The sequence below is a fragment of the Stigmatopora argus genome, chromosome 10 (assembly GCF_051989625.1).
Source record: "Stigmatopora argus isolate UIUO_Sarg chromosome 10, RoL_Sarg_1.0, whole genome shotgun sequence".
Lineage (NCBI taxonomy): Eukaryota > Metazoa > Chordata > Actinopteri > Syngnathiformes > Syngnathidae > Stigmatopora > Stigmatopora argus.
In genome coordinates, this window is record NC_135396.1 from 14926238 (window position 1) to 14947034 (window position 20797).

General features: G+C 41.1%; 1 protein-coding gene across 5 annotated transcripts; it reads right to left on the bottom strand.

Annotated features, from left to right (window-relative positions):
• Positions 1-204: 204 nt before the first annotated feature.
• Positions 205-19718, bottom strand: naalad2 (N-acetylated alpha-linked acidic dipeptidase 2). 5 transcript variants are annotated; one of them, XM_077612340.1, is made up of 20 exons: positions 19558-19718; positions 16141-16249; positions 15884-16070; positions 14948-15049; positions 14744-14869; positions 13714-13794; positions 13191-13296; positions 12847-12940; positions 12687-12782; positions 12347-12432; positions 10201-10320; positions 10043-10125; positions 7069-7132; positions 6919-6986; positions 6748-6839; positions 6530-6620; positions 5338-5602; positions 5187-5268; positions 4982-5074; positions 205-1129 (listed from the first exon to the last, which is right to left on the bottom strand). In XM_077612340.1, the coding sequence occupies exons 1-20, from the start codon at positions 19643-19645 to the stop codon at positions 940-942; spliced, it is 2223 nt and encodes a 740-aa protein (XP_077468466.1). In that variant the 5' UTR covers positions 19646-19718; the 3' UTR covers positions 205-939. The 5 variants fall into 5 exon arrangements, with proteins under 5 accessions (XP_077468466.1, XP_077468469.1, XP_077468468.1 ...); XM_077612343.1 differs by having other exon boundaries at positions 15884-16035; positions 19558-19598; XM_077612342.1 differs by lacking the exon at positions 19558-19718 and adding an exon at positions 19410-19430.
• Between the last annotated feature and the right edge of the window lie 1079 nt (positions 19719-20797).

Consider the following 20797-nt stretch of genomic DNA (forward strand, 5'->3'; position numbering starts at 1 on the left):
GTGGTGTTGCCAACTCGAAATCTGATTGGTTAAAGTAACAGTCTTATCGACGCTTGTTTAATGCAGCAGAACTGATTGTGAAGGCCTTGAGGCAGATTTCTGACCCTGGCAACATATAATGGCTGAAATGTGATTGGTTAAATGTGAAAACACACATCTGGAAGCAGTGCAACCAGGGGGGAAAGCAATGAAAGGAAGCTAACAGACAATTTGGAATTATTTAATAAGTATTCATGGACAAAATATAATATATGATTCAGATATTTCTTAGGCCAGCAGAGAAGGCCTTGAAGGCCCTGACGGCCCGCCTCTGATATACATACATATATACACCTACCACCTAAGCATCCATTAATTAATTAGTTACATATTTCCCGAATACTCATTCACTATTGCTAGTTGGTGTGAAAGAGTAAATCGCACATAAAAAAAGGAAAAACTTGAGTGGACAGGTGGGCTTTAGATGTAAAGAATATGCCAAGTGTGTTCTGCAGCATGAGTTAATTGTTGCCACGCCTATGATTTACAGGTGGAGAGACACGGTATACACCCTGAAGTGATCAATGGTCATAGACCATCCTAATGACCTTTTAAGAAGATGTGCATGAAAGAAAAATTGAGAAATTGCCACGACAACTAAAACAACAGACAAGAAATACAATACTCTATTGCAGGGGTAGAGAGCCTATGGCTCGGGAGCCATATGTGGCTATTTTGATGTGTATATTGTTCTCAAAAGAATTCCGACTTTTTTTAACTTTCAAAGTGGTGAAATGATTAATAAATACACTTGTTCATGTATTTTTACTTTTAAATTCTGAGTATGGCTTTCAAGGAATAATGTTTGAAAATATGAATTGTTTAGGGCTCTCTTCAAAATGTTCCCGACCCCTGCTCTATTGCCTAATTTAATACTCTTCCACATGCTGTATGGGTGCATCATGCAGGTGCTGTAAGTGTCATGGCAGCAGAGTGGACGGTGAATGCAGCTATGCTGATCTGTCTCCTGACTTCGTTCCAGGCCTCTTCTTGGTCTGCCGAGTGCTTTATGTCAAACAGCGAGTCATAGATGCCGGGAAAAGACTCCCCTGCATATTTATTATGGCTGCTTGGCGCAAATACCACATGCCTGGAAAACAGGTGAGAATAGAGAACATAGTCAGAGAATATCACCAAAAAGTCAATCAATCAGTTTTGCATTTAATTGTGGAGGTAAAATGAAAGAGTGTCGCTAGGATGTGATAATTCATTCATTTTCTGGACCGATTTATCCTTACATGGTCTGTGGGAGGTCCTGCAGCCTATCCCAGGTGACGAGGCGGGGGACACCCTCAACTATACTATAAATATAGCCTCTCACGCGTCTAAGCCACACCCTTAAAAATTGCCTTAAAATTGATGAATTTTACAATTTCTAGCATATAAGCCACCCCCTGATTCACAATGTTCACCTCCATATTCATAGTTTTAATAGGGAGTACAAATGTGTTACTTTGAAGGAAAAATCATCACACGTGGTATTTCTGAGATACTGTATGAATCAAAAGCACATTATTAGGGTCAATATCATAAGTTAATATGGCTGTCTTTGTAAATGCAAAATATCAATTTATTCAATTTCAATTTGGCGTCATGACATTATGGTGTTGTGGCATTGTTACCTTGCAGTTTTGTGCTTGTCGCCTTTTTATGCGCGTACCCCCTCCGTGTGCGGTCGATTGGTCGCCGGTCTTTTGGTCACTGGTCTTTTGGTCACTGGTCTTTTGGTCACTGGTCTTTTGGTCGCGGTCTGTAGGTCGCGGTCTGTAGGCCGCCCGGAAGTTTGGTCGTCGTCTTTTGGGTCGCCGGTCTTTTTTGTCGCCAGTCTTTTGGTCGCCTGATCGGCTACTGCCATCTACTGTCAATTTATTCAATAGCAGATGGTGTTTTTATTGAAGCAGTCCAATGAACCTTCATTCTCTCTGGGAGATCTTGCAATGTTGAAATACTTTAGATTAGATGGTCATTTTATCAAACAAATATAAGTATTAGTATACTTTTAGTTAGACAGTATTTAGATCGTTTCAACAGTATTTAGACTCTAAATACTGTTGAAACGATCTAAATATCTAATATCAAAATATCAATAAGAGCACTCATTTAACACATCGGCTGCTGCCATTGACTGTCATAGGCGTCCAATGAACCTTCATTCTCTCTGGGAGAAATAAGAGCACTCATTTAACACATCAGCTGCTGCCATCGACTGTCATTTTAGCTCCAGTATTTGTATTTCATCACTAAGTGCTGATTTTACCGCATTTTAGTGCATTTTTGGCACTTTTGCGAATGGTCGCATATTGTCGCATTTGGTCGCGCCGACTTTTATTGCTGTCTTTCCCCCGGGAAAATCACCCCCAGAGCCCGGTAGTCATGTCTGATAAGCTCCGGTATTTGTATTTCATCAATAAGTGCGTATTTTACCCCGTTTTAGTGAAATTTAGGCCCTTTCGCAAATGGTCGTCGCATTTGGTCGCGCCGAGGTTTATAGCTGTCTTTCCCCCGGGAAAATCACCCCCAATTAATGTGTGAAAAGCTCCAGTATTTGTATTTAATCATTAAATGCTGTTTTAAAAACTATTACTCCGCTTTTGGAACACTTTTCTGGGCATTCTTAACCATTTTTCTACCTTAAGAGAGATTCTCCCATTCATTCTCCCAGAGAGAATGAGGGTTCATTGGACGCCTATGTCAGTCAATGGCAGCAGCCGATGTGTTAAATGAGTGCTCTTATTGATATTTTGATGTTTGATAAAAATGACCATCTAATCTAAAGTATTTCAACATTGCAAGTTCTCCCAGAGAGAATGAGGGTTCATTGGACGCCTATGACAGTCAATGGCAGCAGCCGATGTGTTAAATGAGTGCTCTTATTGGTGTGTTAAATGAGTGCTCTTATTGGTGTGTTAAATGAGTGCTCTTATTGGTGTGTTAAATGAGTGCTCTTATTGATATTTTGATATTAGATATTTAGATCGTTTCAATAGTAATTTGATCGTTTCAACAGTATTTAGATCGTTTCAACAGTATTTAGAGTCTAAATACTGTTGAAACGATCTAAATACTGTCTAACTAAAAGTATACTAATACTTTTATTTGTTTGATAAAAATGACCATCTAATCTAAAGTATTTCAACATTGCAAGTTCTCCCAGAGAGAATGAAGGTAGGTTCATTGGACTGCTTCAATAAAAACACCATCTGCTATTTAATAAATTGACAGTTGATGGCAGTAGCCAATCAGGCGACCAAAAGACCGGCGACCCAAAAGATGACGACCAAACTTCCGGGCTACCTAAAGACCGATGACCAAAAGACCGGCGACCAATCGACCGCGTACCGTACCCTCAATTCAGTCATAATTTTTTGGTCCGACGAATGCGACTTATGTATGCGAGTAAATACGGTACTTAATACATTTTATTTCCAAGTGCCTTTCATGACACTCAACAGCACTTTATAACCGAAAATACAAAGAGATAGAAAACAAAGTAAATAAAGAATAGATTAAAAGCAAAATCTGGAAGAAGTAATAACACAAATCGAACTAAGCATCAAGCTAGATATGATAATTAAAACGGGCACATTTTGACTCAAGCCATTGCTCGTGTAGTGGTTAACTCGCCTGACTTCAGTGTCGGAAGCTTGTGTTCGATTCCCACTGAGTTGGGTGGTGCTTGTGTGTGCGAATGCTTTTCCAGCTGTGTGTGTCCCCTACGAGTGCCAGGGCACCAGTTTAGGTTATAGTCTGCCTTTCGCCCGATGTCAGCTGGGATAAGCTCCCGCACCCAAAGTGGTGTTGAAAATGACTCACTGTAAGATTTGAGTCTGTAAAGTGATAAAGATATTATTGTTCTGATTCTGTATGTTACTCCACTATTGGGGAGATTTCACCACATCCTGCTGCCATTACACCTATCAGAAAGCACTCAGCTAACTGTTGGTGTCCGTGTTCAGATTTGGTTTCCCTGTCCCACTCCTGAGAGTTATACGGGAAAGATTAGAGGGGGAAAAGTTCCGGAACTTTGGGGCAGGGACTAAATGCTGTGCAGCCAAAAAGGTAACATGACTGGTACAGAGGACAAAAATAGGTAGAGGATGGAAGAGGAGCTAAGTGGTCAGGGAGGAGCGCTAGTGCAAAGGAGGTCAGAAATTCAGTTGGATCAGTTGGAAGTTGGATCTGTCCGAAGACATTTGAAGGTGTTGATGAGGATCTTGTAGTTAATTCTTAGTGTAACCGGAAACCGGAGATGTATTGTGTGATGTTTTTTACTGGCTGAGCAAAAAACTATCATGTGATGCCCAAAATATAAAAACTGTCTTGAAAAATGACCCCTTCAATAATTGACACAGTATCAGATACATTGCCCAGCGTCGTGTTGTGCAAACAATATCCCAGCAACTATGTGACAGACCGCTCAGTGGTGTGAAATACCGTGACCGGACGTTTGGGTCGACCGGGCGTTTGGTCGACCGGACGTTTGGTCGACCGGACGTTTGGTCGACCGGACGTTTGGTCGACCGGACGTTTGGTCGACCGGACGTTTGGTCGACCGGACGTTTGGTCGACCGGACGTTTGGTCGACCGGACGTTTGGTCGACCGGACGTTTGGTCGACCGGACGTTTGGTCGACCGGACGTTTGGTCGACCGGACGTTTGGTCGACCGGACGTTTGGTCACCGGGTTCGCTCGCTGTCAAATTATGAGAGAGAGAGAGACAGTTTACTGTTGAAAGCGAGCAACCAGGTAATCTCTCGCTCTCAAAATTATAATCAGGAGAGAGAGAGAGAGAGAGAGAGAGAGAGAGAGAGAGAGAGAGAGAGAGAGAGAGAGAGAGAGAGTCCGTTCTACCAAACATCCAGTCGACCAAACGTCCGGGGACCAAACATCCGGGGACCAAACATCTTTTGACGAAACGTCCGAGTGCCGTGAAATACAGTACCTGTAGAAAGGTCTTCCAGGTAAGCCAAGGGGGTCTATAAAGGCCCTTTCCAGATACATCAGCTGATCGTTCATTGCACGTACCTGCAGAGGACTAAAACATATGTACGTGCATCTCAGTGCAAATGATGGTGAGGTTAGCCCACTACATTCACCGAGACAATGTTTTTTACTCAGTCATGTCTCCAAGTTTAAAAACGTCTTACTCTTCTCTGTTCACATTTCGTAGGCGCTCGTGAAACTCCCTCGCTGCAACAGTGAAGTTTTCAACCGCTGAAAACAAGGAGTCTGGAGAGAAAATATTAGTTTGTCATAAATGCAGTCAGTAATCTTGAGAAAAGGCCTGTCTCATCTTACCAAATGACACCTGATATTGTTGCATCTCCTCTGGGTGCATTTTTGCAATCTCCGCAATGTTGCGTGCATACTTGTCAAGGGAGATTGCGTACTGGGTTGCGTCGAGAGGGAGGATCGCAGAATCTGCCAACAGGAAGACGAGGCCGCCTCTTACTTGAGCAACAGCTCGAAGTCTCTTGAACGAGGGGTCGTAAAACTTGTCCACAACCTCAAAAGTTTCATACACAGTGTGATAGACGGGGTAGCTGCTGTATCGTTCGCTTTTCTACACAAACACACAAATATAGGAAGGACACTTTGTTGATATGCATGAGATTAGCCCAACACCATCTTTGTACAGTCTTCCCTCGATTATCGCGACGTCACTTATCGCGAATGCACTTCTTTGCGATTTTTTCTGCTATTAATTATTATCATTATTATTTTTTTAAGTTCATAAAAATGAAAAAAACTCATAACCAGAAGCCACTCCTCTGTCTTCCGCTTGCTACTAGGACTCAGCACAGAAAAAAAGGTAGCTATAATAAGGGTGATCCTACTTCGCGATTTTTTGATTATCGCGGCCATGTCTGCGCTACATTAACCGCGATATTCGAGGGATTACTGTATTAATCTTGTTTGTATTACTCTTGTCCTTGTTATAGTGGCAGGTAAATTAGAAGCTATAACAGCTACTTTGTGTCACGTTGTGCAGGTGAGCGGGTGTTTAAAAAAGGATGGACCCAATCGCAGGGAAACGAGGCCAGGAACGCTGGTGTACTAGGTTTTAATTTAAGACATCAAAAGCAAAGTGCAGACAAGAGCAGGGAATGCATACATACAAAGGTGAACCAAAAGCTGGACAATCAAACATACCAGAGCAGGGGTGAGGACGCACACTAACACTGACGTGACATTGATTAAGGATACATACCTAACACAGACGTGAAATTGACAAGGACGCAACAAGAAATGAACAAAGGGGACTAGATGGGTTAACGAGACATGGAGAATAAGTGGGTGACACACAAGACAGAAGCTAGGCTGAGACACATCGGGAGGCAACAACAGGTCAAAGCAATGGACAATCATAACAAAAACTTTCACAGAGGGGAAAAAGCCGAGACTAAATCAACACAAAACTCCAAAAGAACACAAACAACCAGATTTTAGTGTATCTTAACAAACTACAGCAAAGTAAAGTCAAAATTACTCTGTTTTTGGTGTATCTTGCCCTGCCTGCTGCAATTCCCAGACGAACAAAATAGGCTTCGAAATCACTCCCCGAGCCCAGCTTGCTAATCCTACAGAACACAACATACAGGACCAATAGGATTCTTAATAAAAAATTGAAATGACAATTGCATAGCTAAAGATGAATAGTGGAATGTTTTTTTTCCTTTTTAATACAGTGAGGCTTTCATAACCTACCTGGGAGCATCGCGGTCATTTGTCCAGTTGTCTCTCTTATGCCAACTTTCATACAGGGAAACTCCTTCCTCATCTTGTTCTGGACTGGCAATCTGCAAGTGTGGAAAAGACAGGCGAAACTGTAACCAAATTAGTGGCTGAAACACCACATTTTATGGTATTTCCATTTACCCGTTTGGTGAGGTCATACACGAGTGTATGTAAAGAGGGTGTACAGTCAACTCTGAGTGTATGCATACCTTGAAAAACAGCAATAACAAAGAAACATCACATCTTGAAAGCAGTAGCTACTGGATACTGAAAAACTATTCAAGCACTCACCCTCTATGCCAGAGTCTCCATTGATGTAGGCCACTGCTCTCTCTTGAAGGACTTTGGCATTGTCCTGTTGAAGAATGGAGTTATACAGTGTATCAGTGGTCTTTTCACCAAGATGTAAAATGCACTTTAGGCAGTGGTGGACCGTCAGGGCCTGCAAGGCCTTCTCTGCTGGCCTAAAAATATCTGAATCACACACCTATATTAATTATGATTTATCCATGAATACTTATCAAGTAGTAATACCAAATTGTCTGTCAGCTTCCTTTCATTGCTTTTCCCTTGGTTGCGCTGCTTCCATATGTGTTTTCATATTTAAGCATCTAACCAATCACATTTCAGCCATTATTTGTTGCCAGGGTCAGAAATCTGAGGCCTTCACAATCAATTCTGCCGGCTCTGCTGCATAAAACAAGCGTTGATAAAACTGTTGCTTTAACCAATCACATTTTGAGTTGGCGACACCAATGCCTTCTCGCAGGCGTAGGGATACGTCATTGCCTTCTCACAGGCGTAGTCGTAGCGTCATCGCTTTCACCAACTATGATTGGCTAGTGATAGAGTGGACTAGCCAGAGCTACCAAACTGTATCTGGAGCGAGCTGCACAAGCAAATATATTGTTGTGTTGATTTAATAGTGGTTTTGTCAACCCGCAATGGCTGAAGGAGGAGAAGAAATTGATTTGTTTGCAGATTTCTAGATTCCTAAATAATATTTCAATTGTATGAGGTTATTATTGATGCTTTTTTATGTGTCACAGCTGTAGCTGCAGTAAAGGTTTTATAGCCATAAAATAGTTTTTTAGGGTTGGATTAATTCAGACATAGCACTGAAGGCGTCAGATTGAAATTCACGGCCCGCCGCTGACTTTAGGTATACGTACATATTTGAACAACGCAAAGCTGAAGAGACAACTAAAAAGATTGAATATGTCATACTTAGTATCCTCCAGTGTGAACAGTTGCATATTTTCTTATGCACTAATAAATGTGATTGTTTGTGTAATTTTTATGATTTAAAAAAAAAAGCAACATGAACTTAAGTCACATTCAGTAATGCACAGCATATGGAGAACATAACTTTGTTGTTGTATAAATACAGGTACATACACTTTTCGTTCATATAAACACATACAATATAAGTGGATTAAATTAAAAAAAAGTTTATTTATTTTTACAGGATAGCCCGGTGGAGCGAGTGGTTAGTGCATCGGCCTTACAACTCTGGGGTCCTGGGTTCAAATCCAGGTCACGTCCACCTGTGTGGAGTTTGCATGTTCTCCCCCGCGTGGGTTTCCTCTGGGTACTCCGGTTTCCTCCCACATTCCAAAAACATGCATGGTAGGCTGATTGTACATTCTACATTGCTAGTTTCTCTTACTTCTTTATTCTTCTTGTTTTTACTTCTTAGTTGCTGTATTGTTCCATATGTGAAAGCTATGATTAGGAGATTTAATTTTAGTATTAATAACTCAAATGCTTCTGCTACTAAATTGCTTGCTATGTATGGTCCTGCCATTCAGTGTTCTTTTACCAGCTCTCCTTCACATGGCCGTTTTGATGCTGTCCTGATGGAAGATTATGAAATTCTGTCTGTGACTGTGGACTTCTATTGTTGATGGATCAACACTGAGATCGCAGACCGCTGGAGGAAGAAGAAGAATTCGAATGGGGACCATCTGGTCGAAGAGGATTTTATTTTTATATTTTCTTTCTATTTTTTTGTTACCCAATGAAGTAGTGTGTAAAGTATGTTTTTTTCTTTCATGTGTAGGTCAAAATTGTGAAGGTTTTTTTACCATACTGAAGGTTTTGTTATGTGTTAATTTTAATTTTTGTTGCACAGTTTCCTCTGTTATGAATTATTTACTATAAAAATTAACTTAAAGGTTTGTGTACCAAAGTGATAGCCACTAATTTGATCATTGTGTCTGGACAGAGTCTTCACAACAATGTGCGAAAAACAGCAGGTAGGTGTTTGGTGTATAAACAATTTAGCTGTGTTCTGGCAGTTGTGAAGTTTTTATTAATTTGATCATTCCTGGCCTGTCTAGACATCTTGTTCCTTTAGATCACATGTGTCAAAGTGGCGGCCCGGGGGCCAAATCTGGCCCGCCGCATCATTTTGTGTGGCCCGGGAAAGTAAATCATGAGTGCCGACTTTCTGTTATAGGATCAAATTAAAATGAAGAGTATTGATGTATATTAAATTTCCTGATTTTCCCTCTTTTAAATCAATTACAGTAATTTTTTAATCATTTTTTTTCTGTGTTTTAGTTCAAAAATCATTTTGTAAAATCTAAAAATATATTTAAAAAGATAAAATAAACATTGTTTTAGATATATACAAAAACTGAATATTCAGGGTTTTTAATCCAGTTCTTTTAATCCATTTATTAAAAAAAAAATCTTAATATTATATCTAAAATGGTCCGGCCCACGTGAAATCAAGTTGACGGTAAACAGCCCGCGAACCAACCCGAGTCTGACACCCCTGCTTTAGATGAAAGAAAGGTGTTATATCTTGAGAATCTTTTACTTCAACAAATGTTTAAGTTAACGCCCAATGAAATAATTTAAATATTGGAGTCAAGTAACACGAGGGTGCATTTTTTCCCAAATAAACCATTGAGAAGTGACCACTGAAACCGATCCGTGTCTTGTCTGCATTCTGTCCCAAAATCTTTCAGAGCAAAGAAAAGAACACTAACAGTCTGGAGTGTAGTCCGCCCGAAATCAGCTGGGCTAGGCTCCAAAACGTTACAACCTTGACAAGGATAAGCAGTGTTGAAAATGAATAGTACATAATGTTACGCAATTACTATATACGCTGATCACTGACCTATTCTATAGGTTATGAGGTGTATTTTTCTATTACTATTTTATCACGTACCACTGCTCTAGTGTAACCGTTAACATCTTGTAATTTGACCTTAACTGAACGACTTGCTGGGGAAAAATAGCTCGTCAATTTTACCTCTGCCCATTCTGTTGAGCCCAGCAGTCCAAATTCTTCTGCATCCCAGCTTGCAAATATTATTGTTCTTCTGGGCCTCCAGCCTGTTGACATACACAATTTCATTATGGTTAATTACTGACTCTTCCTCCTGTCAAAGACACTTATACTGCACTTAACTTTTTTGAGAAGCCCGCCAGCACTGCGGACAGTTTCATGGACCAAAGCAGCTCCTGACATGGGATCAATTCCTCCGAAAACCCATGCATCCCGGTGTCCTCCCAGAATCACATACCTGTCTAAGTCACACACATGCCAGAAATATTATTGTCATAAACAGTCAAGTGTGTACAAATGATAGAGTTGCATTTTATCTGTTATAATTATGAAAACCCAGCTAGCACTTTTTGCCCAGTCAAAAGGGTCCGCGTTTGAATTTAAAAACAGTTCAAAAATGTCTTTGGTATGATAAGTAGAAAGGAAAATCTGCGTTTGAATGGCTGTACACCATGCCTACCGTCATGTTCTTCACATGTGTATGTAAACTTTTGACCACAACTGTATATATATACAGTTGTGGTCAAAAGTTTCTTTGCCCGCTTTGAGACTGACAAATCAGACCCAGTCTCAACACATCCACCACCACACTGCAGCAGTACACTGGAGCTTCAGGAACATGAAGTGAGACAGGTACAGCAGACTGTGAACACCAGGAAGGCCGCTAGCCCTGACGGAGTACCTGTGAAGGTGCTCAAAGCCTGTGCTGACCAGCTGACTGATGTTTCACAAAGATCTTCAATAGTTCCCTGCAACAATCCATCATCCCATCCTGCCTGAAATCTGCCACCATTATCCCTGTCCCTGTCCCTAAAAAGCCAACCATTGACAACCTGAATGAATATAGGCCTGTTGCACTTACGCCTGTGATCATGAAGTGCTTTGAAAAGTTGGTTGCCCGCCATATCAGGGATACAATACCTCCCTCAGTTGACCTTCACCAGTTTGCCTAGTGGTGAAGAAGGCCCAGAAACGACTCCATTTCCTGAGGGTACTCAGGAGGAACAACTTGGACACTAAGCTTCTGGTAACCTTCTATAGAGCCACTGTGGAGAGCATCCTGGCATACTGCATTACAGTGTGGTACGCTGGAAGCACGGCAGCAGACAGAAAGGCCATGCAGAGAGTGATCAACACTGCCCAGAAGATCATCGGCTGCTCTCTACCCTCACTGGATGACATTGCCAGCCCTCACTACCTCAGCAGAGCCAGGAACATTGTCAGGGACCAATACCACCCTGGTCACAACCTGTTCCAGCTGCTGCCCTCTGGCAGACGCTACAGGTCTCACAAAGCACGGACAAATAGACTTAAGGACAGTTTTTCCCCACAGCCATCAGGACTGATAGATTTATTATTAATATACTTTAATCAAACAAGGAGACATCTTTAAACATACACTGGCTACAACTTGCAAGGAAAATCCCTCCCAACTCGCCTTCGTTCAAGAGGATTCTGAAGAGCGGCATCCTCCTCTGTCCATTTAGTAGCGCATAATTCAAAACATCTAAGGTAATCTGATTCAAACAATTGCATAAACTAACCGAATAAGACCATCAAGGTCAAAACAACTGCAACAATAATCGCATATCAAGAATTCGATTATCGCCATCTGCTCCGGAATCCAAGCAATTTACAAAGCTTCATTGCTCCCAGTAAACAGTCCTTGGAGCTGAGGATACGGTGAGGTGTTACCTCAACAAGCTAGAGCCAGCTGTCCTGGAGGGTGACCTCGAGTTTGCCCCAGTCTCAGATTAAAGACACTCTTATAGAAAAGTAATTAAAAATGCATACATCTATAATAGTATCCAGAATAACCCCAACAAGGACTCTGAACTTGCGTTAGCACGACACACAATCCCTTCTGTGCAATAACTTTGGGGTGTGCAATAACAATGTACAATATCTTAGACTGTGCAATATTTTAGAATTTACCTAGCCGGGATGTGACTTTTTATACTTTTATATTACTATTTATGTTTTTTTTTACTGGGAAAACGCACTTTGTGGAGTAGCACCACCAATTTCGTTATACGCAACCTTGTATGATGACAATAAAGGCTTTTGATTTTATTTATTTTTAAAATTTGATTCTATTGGGCATTTAAAATACTTTAGGTATTCTATTAGTTTAGATCCAGCTATCAAACTCATTTTTCTTGTATGACCGCAAATATTAGAAATTGAGGGTTGCTGGAAGTGTTCTGCCCCCAGCTCAATGCTCACGTTCTTGAAACCTCACCCCCAGTGCTAAATTACAGATGGTACCTGGTTCAAGAGCACCTCTTATCCTTCCGATGACATTGTAGATCTTCGTCACTTGATTGTTGGTGTGGATATTCATGCGTACCAACCTTTGAACAAGAACTTGAAAACTCAATTCAATTCACAAATTGTTGTAATTGCTCAAAGACTCATGCAGGAATGCATTTTCCCCTAACAAGAGACACAAGGTCTCCATTATGTCCCATTTGGATTCTTGCCACAATCTCATTAGTCAGAGGCCAAAAATGAAAACCCAAAGATAAACACATGTAGTGGGATGGGGAAGGGAGAAGATTGTCCATGAGGAAAAGAGTACACAAACCTCATACATTCTAGTACTTACTGGTTCTTGAAGTCATCGATAAACCCTGGACCGATTCTGTAGGAGACATTTAAAGCTCCTATCCAGTGGTTTGGAGGAAGTTGCCCTCTCATGTTCCTGTGAATGGTGATCATTCATTTTTTTAGCATGATGAAATTAAAGGAAAATGAGTGACATGTACTTCAGGAGGTGAAATGCGTCATGGAAACCAATAGGATGCACAGGAATTCTTGGAAGGCCCACTCCCTTCTCAGGGTGGGATCTGTAGATATAGTCTGGAAAAAAACACAGTTTTCCCCATGTCCATCAAACATATGTATATTGCATAAAGTAAAAGGGTTAGAAATCATTCGATTTTTTTGGTGGGTGCTCTGTAGACAAAGTTCCATTCTATGTTTAGTCTCATATCCAAGTCTTCTCTCCTACTAGTTACTATTTTGCTATGGCGGCATGATTGTTCTGCTTTCCCAGTATGTTATAATTTGAATGCAAATAAATAGTAAATAAGGATATCTATAAACTAACCTTTAGCGGGGTAGCCAGGTGTGAGAGAGTCTCCTGCTCCGTTTAGGTTCATAACATTTCCTCTTTGAACTCCACCACTTGGAAGGTTCCAGCCTTCAGGATATGGCTACACACACCAAAGACAGCAGGACTTTAGTATGTTAATATATACATACATTTTCAACCCCCTTAAAAACAGAAGTCTGAAAGGTCTTTGAACATGTCTGTCCTACAGCACACTTTTCACAAATTGTTGGCTACTTTTACTGAGGCGAGAAAAGTGTGACCCCCATAAAGACAACTTGGAAAATGAATTTTCAAAAGATTTCATCACCAAGGCACCAAAGACTATCTATTTTCTTTCACAATGTACTCTGGAGGCCCAATTATTTCAATACAATCAAATTTTTAAAAAGTCCAATTTATATACAGCACATGATGACCCTTTTGAGGTACTTCAATATTCAACTGTAGGTGTGCAAACCAAAGTTGTTTTTGAAGCATTCAGACTGTAAAATGCACGGATAAGACTAATGCACATTACCTTGACTCCCTCAGCACTGTAGTCAGCTGGATCAGAGAACAAAATAAGTCCCTTTGCGCCTGCCAACATGGCATTATTCACCTGAATAAAGAAAAAGCAGATCCACAGCATTAGTATAGTGTATGTGTGTATGTGTGTTTATGTGTGTGTATGTGTGTAAATGTGTATATGTGTATGTGTGTGTATGTGTGTATGTGTGTATGTGTGTGTATGTGTGTAAATGTGTGTAAATGTGTGTGTGTATGTGTGTAAATGTGTGTAAATGTGTGTGTGTATGTGTGTATACATGTATGCGTGTGTGTGCGTGTGCATATATATATATATATATATATATATATATATATATATATATATATATATATATATATATATATATATATATATATATATATATATATATTGATACTGGCTTCCAACGGAAGCGACAGAAGTTTCTATTGTTCTGACTGGGTGCTAATCTCTAATTTAAATGGATTTGATATGTATTTGCTGTCAACGGCACTAGAAGATATGATCATTCAAACTTTTTCAGTTAAAAGGGATTGAGCGTATATTGCCAGCCAATGAGTTAAATGTATGACTTTATAGTTTATTTCTTTATATTCTTAAAAGGGACACCTAAAATACATTTGTCATGTATGTCCAAGGCAAATAATCATATTTTATATTCATTTATTCATTTTCAGAAACGCTTATCCTCACAAAGCCCGCCGGGTGTGCTGGAGCCAATACCGTCGAACTATGGGCATCAGGCGTGGGAAACCCTGAATTAGTGACCAGCCAATCACAGGCCACAAGGAGACGGACAACCTTTAGATTTTCCAATCACCCTACCATGCATGTCTTTGGAATGTGGGAGGAAACCGGAGTACCCAGAGAAAATCCACGCAGGCCCGGGGAGAACATGCAAACTCCACACAAGAGAAGCGACCTGGATTTGAACCCAGGACCCCAGAGCTGTGAGGTCGACGTACTGACCACTCAAGCCGCCGGGCCCCATTTGGCAATCATTATGAAGTGTATTTCTTACCTTATTCCCTCGGAATATCTTCCCATATCTGACAATGGCAATCTTCCCAGTCACATTAATTCCCATTTGCCTCTCTAATTGTAAAAAGTCTTCAGTGCGACCATAGTTGACGTACACCAAGTCCCCCTGGAAAGAAATAATTTTGCTTGCTTTTTGCCTTATCCTGTGTGACAATGTTAATTCAGTTCTAGTTTGTTCATGCACCTCAGGTTGTCCTTTAGCAGAATAAGCATTGTAAGGAGGGACAATTTCTGCCACATCTTCATAACCCTCAGGAATGGGCTCAGCCAAGGAAGTGTTAAAAACCTTAAGAACAAATATCAAATCAAGTGAAGGAAATCTGGCACATACTTTACATCAATATAGAAGGATAGAAAAACATAATACAGTAATACCTTGTTTATCGCGGTTAATAGGTTCTAGGCACTGCCCTCAAGTGGCAAGTGAAATAAACTCCAATTGTGACTTGACTTTCCCTCCCATTTGATGTTTGTATTATTGTCTCTATGCTATAAACTTTTCAGATATATTTGGCGGCTCCAAGTTGCGATAGTCAATCTATGAAGTTGTAAGGTATTACTGTATATCAGGGGTCGGGAAATTATGGCTCGTGAGCCAGACATGTCTCTTTTAATGGGTTCATATGGCTCTCTGCTAATCTGTAGGGGTAAAATGTAGAACCCACTGGTGCAAGAGCTCAGTCCCTAACGCACCAATAAGAGCGTCGAATTGGCAAATCACTGAGTTCGTAAGACTCGAGCTCCGCTACATTGACCAATGGGAGCGTCGTGTTGGCCCATCTGTGTTTGGGACATTTTCTCAAATGCTCTCCATTGACCAATGGGAACATCGCGTTGGCATATCACAATTTAAATGGCGCTGACACAAACTCTAGTCTCTATTTTTTTTTCCATTAGACTCCCTTGCATGTGCTGCATACACATTGATCCGAAACAGCGTAACAATACTATTAAAATAATTGATTGTACTTTAAGTGTTAAAATGTAAAAAAAATGCGCAAATTTATTTTTACTTTTAAATTCTGGGTATGGCTCTCAAGAAATTACATTTAAAAATATGAATTGTTTTTGCCTCTCTTTGTCAAAAAGGTTCCCGACCCTTTCTGTATATGCTCACTACCTCATGGCCTTGTGTGTCGACTATTGCAATGTAATTGGGTTGGGATGCGTTGGGGTAGGACAGCAAGACATCATATGGCACCATCTCTACTGAATCCAAGCCAAATTCCTGCCACTCTTTCTGAATCTGAGCTGCATACTTCATGTTCTGCTCGGTGCCAGACAGGTGAGGGAGGCGTGTGAATTTCCTTGAAGGGCAGAAGTAAGACGAATCATACTTGCCTCGGAATGATCACTGTATTGTCGATGTCTCCTTACCTTAGATGTTCTCTAATTTGACCAGTTGACATTTCGTCCAGAAAGTTTTGTATGTATTGAGTGGAAGCCTCGCTTGCATAGTTTGGGTGAGTGGGCTTTCCAAACCAACCTAAAGTGAGTACACAATATAAGTTGCACTTTGGTAAATACAATACTGAGTACTTTTTAAGTTCTGACTACCATATTTTTCAGATTATAAAACACAGTTTTTTTCATAGTTTGGCTGGGGGTGTGATTTATACTCTGGTGCAACTTGTGTGTGAAATTATTAAAACATTATTATATCATTTCACGTGTTATTTTCACACTAAACCGCAAGAGGGCCCTCTAGGCCTATGTTGATCATTTCAACATTGCCGGTAATTTATAAAAACAACTGAAAAGGACTGAACAAAAATCACACCGAAAAGAAAATAATTTTCTGCAGATTACAAGCTGCAAATAGTCAAATATGCAGCCGAAAATCGTAATCGAGCAGCAGAAAGAAAGTTTGGAGTTAGCGAGAAACTTGTAAGGGACTGGCGAAAAGCAGAGGTTACTCTTACTGAAATGAAGAAAACAAGAAAAACTAATCGCGGGCTAAAAGAGTTAGAGAAATGAGTTTGCGCATGGGTGATTGAACAACGTGCTGCTGGGAGAGATTTGTCAATAGTGCAGTTGCGTCTCCACGCCAAGGTAGTTGCCAAGGATATGAATATAAATGACTTTGCAGGAAGACCTGTGTTTTTGGTGTTGGATTTTATCAAATAAATTTCCCCCAAAACCACGACTTATACTCCAGTGCGACTTATACTCCAGTGCGATTTATACTCCAGTGCGGCTTATACTCCGGTGCGACTTATACTCCAGTGCGACTTATACTCCAGTGCGACTTATACTCCAGTGCGACTTATACTCCAGTGCGACTTATACTCCAGTGTGACTTATACTCCATTGCGACTTATACTCCAGTGCGACTTATACTCCAGTGCGACTTATACTCCAGTGCGACTTATACTCCAGTGGGACTTATACTCCAGTGCGACTTATACTCCAGTGCAACTTATATGTTTTTTTCCTTCTTAATTATGCATTTTTTGGCTGGTGCGACTTATACTCAGGTACGACTTAGAGTCCAGAAAATACAGTATTTAATTTTTATTATGGCCACACATGTAGCGGTTCATACTGATCCAAGAGCAACTTCGAAAATACAATGCATCACACCCAAGTGCAAGGTGTTATTTACCATCAGCGATTGATCAGCAATCTAGCATCTGCTAGTTTTGTTCATTCATTCATTTTCCGTACCACTTATTCTCACAAGGGTTGTGGGGGCGCGAGTGGTTAGCGCGTCGGCCTCACCGCTCTGGGGTCTTGGGTTCTAGTCCAGGTCGGTCCACCTGTGTGGAGTTTGCATGCAGCGTGGGTTTCCTCCAGGTACTCTGGTTTCCTCCTACATCCCAAAAACATGCATGGTAGGCTGATTGGACATTATAAATTGCCCCTAGGTATGAGTGAGTGGGCATGATTGTCCGTCTCCTTGTGCCCCGCAATCAGCTGGCCACTGATTCAGGGTGTCCCCTGCCTCTGCCCCAGAGACAGCTGGGATTTGCTGCAGCACCCCCCACGACCCTAATGAGGATAAATCTGTTCAGAAAATTAGATGACATGGGTTGTGGGGTTGCTGAAACCTATGCCAGCAGAAACCCTGTATTGGTTCTCAGCCAATTGCTGGGCACAATAAGACAAACCACCATTCACACTCACACCTAAACCTAGGTAGCAGGGGTGGCCAATTCCGGTCTTCGAGAGCCCCTATCCAGTTTGTTTTCCATATCTCCCTCCTCTACCACACCTGAATCAAATGATCAACTCATCAGCAGGCTGTCCAGAAGCTTGATACCGATCCAGATTACTTGATTCAGGTGTGTTGGTAGAAGGAGATATGGAAAACAGACCGGATAGAGGCTCTCGAGGACCGGACTTGGCCACCCCTGATTTAAAGTGTTCGACCAGCCAGTACATGCAATCTCCACACAGGAAGGTCAAAATTAAATCCTTGATCTCAGAAATGTGGGGCGGACGTGCTGACAACCGTTCCTTCCCAGGTAGTTTCGATGGCTAGAAATTTAACCATTATTTCGAGTAGCTCAAACGAAAAGGGAACCTCGTAGCCTTGCAGGCAAGACAGTTCTGCCTGATTCATTGATTGCTCATGTAGTACCAGCTTGACAACCTCAAGTGTCTAGTCACTTCCAACATTATAATGACCAAGCCAATGAGAAAAAAGATGTGGAAGCTGCAGACGTGACCAGGAAGCGACTATAACTGGTTTCTTTGATGAAAAAGGTCTCAATTGGATCTTTTCCAGATTTATTTGTATAATATATTCAGCAGATATATGTAACAATCACTCTGGTCTCCCAGGTCAGGAACCTCACACACTTTTTCTGGCAATTAAGATGCTTTCTCCTGCTCTCAATACCATTTCCAACTTGAAAAAGAACTTGGAGTGCCAAAATGCTTAAGTAAAATTAAGCAATCCACATGAAGGATTGACCGTTTAACTTCTGAGGTTTAAATGAAAAGCTGTTTGATGTTAAACTGGTTTTTAAATGCTGCGATTGGTTGGCCACAGATTCAGGATGTCCACCGCCTGGTGCCTGTAGTTAGCTAGTTAGCTGTTTCTCCAGCACCCCCTTGTGAGGATAAGCATTCAGAAAATGAATGATGTTTAAATGAAAAGCAATCAATTTGAATAGCCTTTTAAAATTGAGTATCTATTTCAATGTTCAATACATTCTGACTGGGAGAGTTAACTAGCATTCGTTCATTTGTCCCTTCTAGTCAAAATGGATTGGACAAATTTGACATAAGCATTTCCAATGGCCCCATTCATTTCTAATGGGAGAATATGACCTGGTATCAACAAGTGACCTTAAAAAATCTCAGAATTTATAGCAAGTAGCCAGAAAATGCCCTAAAATCAACAGTAAAAGGATGCAAAATACACAGGAAGTGACAGGACACAGGAATGCCATAAAACTTGGAGGTAGTGACCCAAAGTCAACAGAAAGTGACCTCTGAGTACCCAAAAACGAACAATGAAGTGACCCAAAATCTACGTTTTGTCCAATTTTGACAACAGTAGACATCGAATTCATTGAAGCTGGTAGGATTGACATGAGTGAAAGCAAAGCATCTTCCACGCAATTTCTCCATACATTGCATTTTCTTGTTATTAATTCAAGTACAGCCGCAAAAACACCACTATAGAAACACACCACCTTAATTCCATGACATTAAAATACAAATGCCGTCGCAGTAACTGAGAAATGTATTATGTATCAGGCGAAATAAAACTTTTGTACACACGAGCACACCCCCATTGATCAAAAATGCCTTCTCTTTTAAAACGTCATTCGCGTGACCCACCTGCAATAAAACCTAAACAAAAAAAAGCTACAGTAGCAAAAATCCACCTGAAAGGGACAGAAAGAGACGTCCGGCTACATTTTGCCATGGTTTGTTGAAAAAAAACTGCAAAACAAGAAAACACGCTTTAGCAATCAAGACAGTCATCAGGCAGGCGACCCTCCCACGATCCGATTCGTTAGAATGACGCGGGGGCGTGGCGAACTAGGAGGTCTTTTTTTGTTTTTGTTTGTTTGTCTTTTTGGCACAAGGTTTAAGTTCTCACATGGGTCGCGGGGGTGCTGGAGGATATCCCAAGCAACAGTAGTCACTCCCAGGGCACATGTAGACAAAAAAAAACACGCACACACTCATACAAAGTAGCAATTTGTAGTGTTCAATCACGCTTTCTGAGATGTGGGCCAAAACAACAGTACCCTGGGAAAACCCTCATGGCTGCCCCCCGCCTGGTGCCCGTAGTTATCGAGATAGGCTCCAGCACCCACCGCGACCCTTGGGAGGATAAGCGAGCGGTTGGTTCAGAAAATGAATGAATTATTTTGGTTATTTATTTTTTTCTGTGTGCGTGCGTACTAGACACGAGAGGGCGCTCATGTTCTTGTGACTGACTTAACATGATGACTTACTTGAAAAATACATATATTCTTGTATTGATTGGCCTACTATAGTAATGTATTGGGTCAAGGTGTAATAATACCATACCTGAGGGTCATTTGGAGTGTTTAACCGGCCTACCTTGCATGTTTTTGGGATGTGTGAGGAAACCGTAGTACCGGGAGAAAACTCACGTAAGCCCGGGGAGAATGTGCAAACTCCACACAGACCTGGGAAGATAAAAGAACAGTGGTCCAAGTTTCTAAAGAAGATGAATTGTAAGCGGGGGCATGAACGTTTGAAATAGTTCATTGTGTGTGGTGTTTATGGGCCTAGGGGTCATTGTGTGTAATGTCACGAGAGGGCGCTCGTGTTCTTGTGACTGACTTAACATGATGACTTACTTGAAAAATACATATATTCTTGTATTGATTGGCCTACTATAGTAATGTATTCGGTCAAGGTGTAATAATACCGGTAGCGGGGCACAAGGAGATGGACATTTCACACTCATACCTGAGGGTAATTTAGAGTGCTTAACCAGCTTACCTTGCATGTTTTTGGGATGTGGGAGGAAACCGTAGTACCGGGAGAGAATGTGCAAACTCCACACAGACCTGGGATCGAACCCTTCCTAAGACATGCA

Bases quoted from the DNA above. Each gene is read 5' to 3' on its own strand.
- naalad2 (XM_077612340.1), bottom strand. From the start codon at position 19,645: ATGGCAAAATGTAGCCGGACGTCTCTTTCTGTCCCTTTCAGGTGGATT. The intron at 13,297-13,713 runs GTAATGTGCATT...TGGTGTGTGTAG, and splicing joins ACAGTGCTGAGGGAGTCAAG to CCATATCCTGAAGGCTGGAA. The intron at 12,941-13,190 runs GTTAGTTTATAG...GTTTTTTTCCAG, and splicing joins ACCTGGCTACCCCGCTAAAG to ACTATATCTACAGATCCCAC.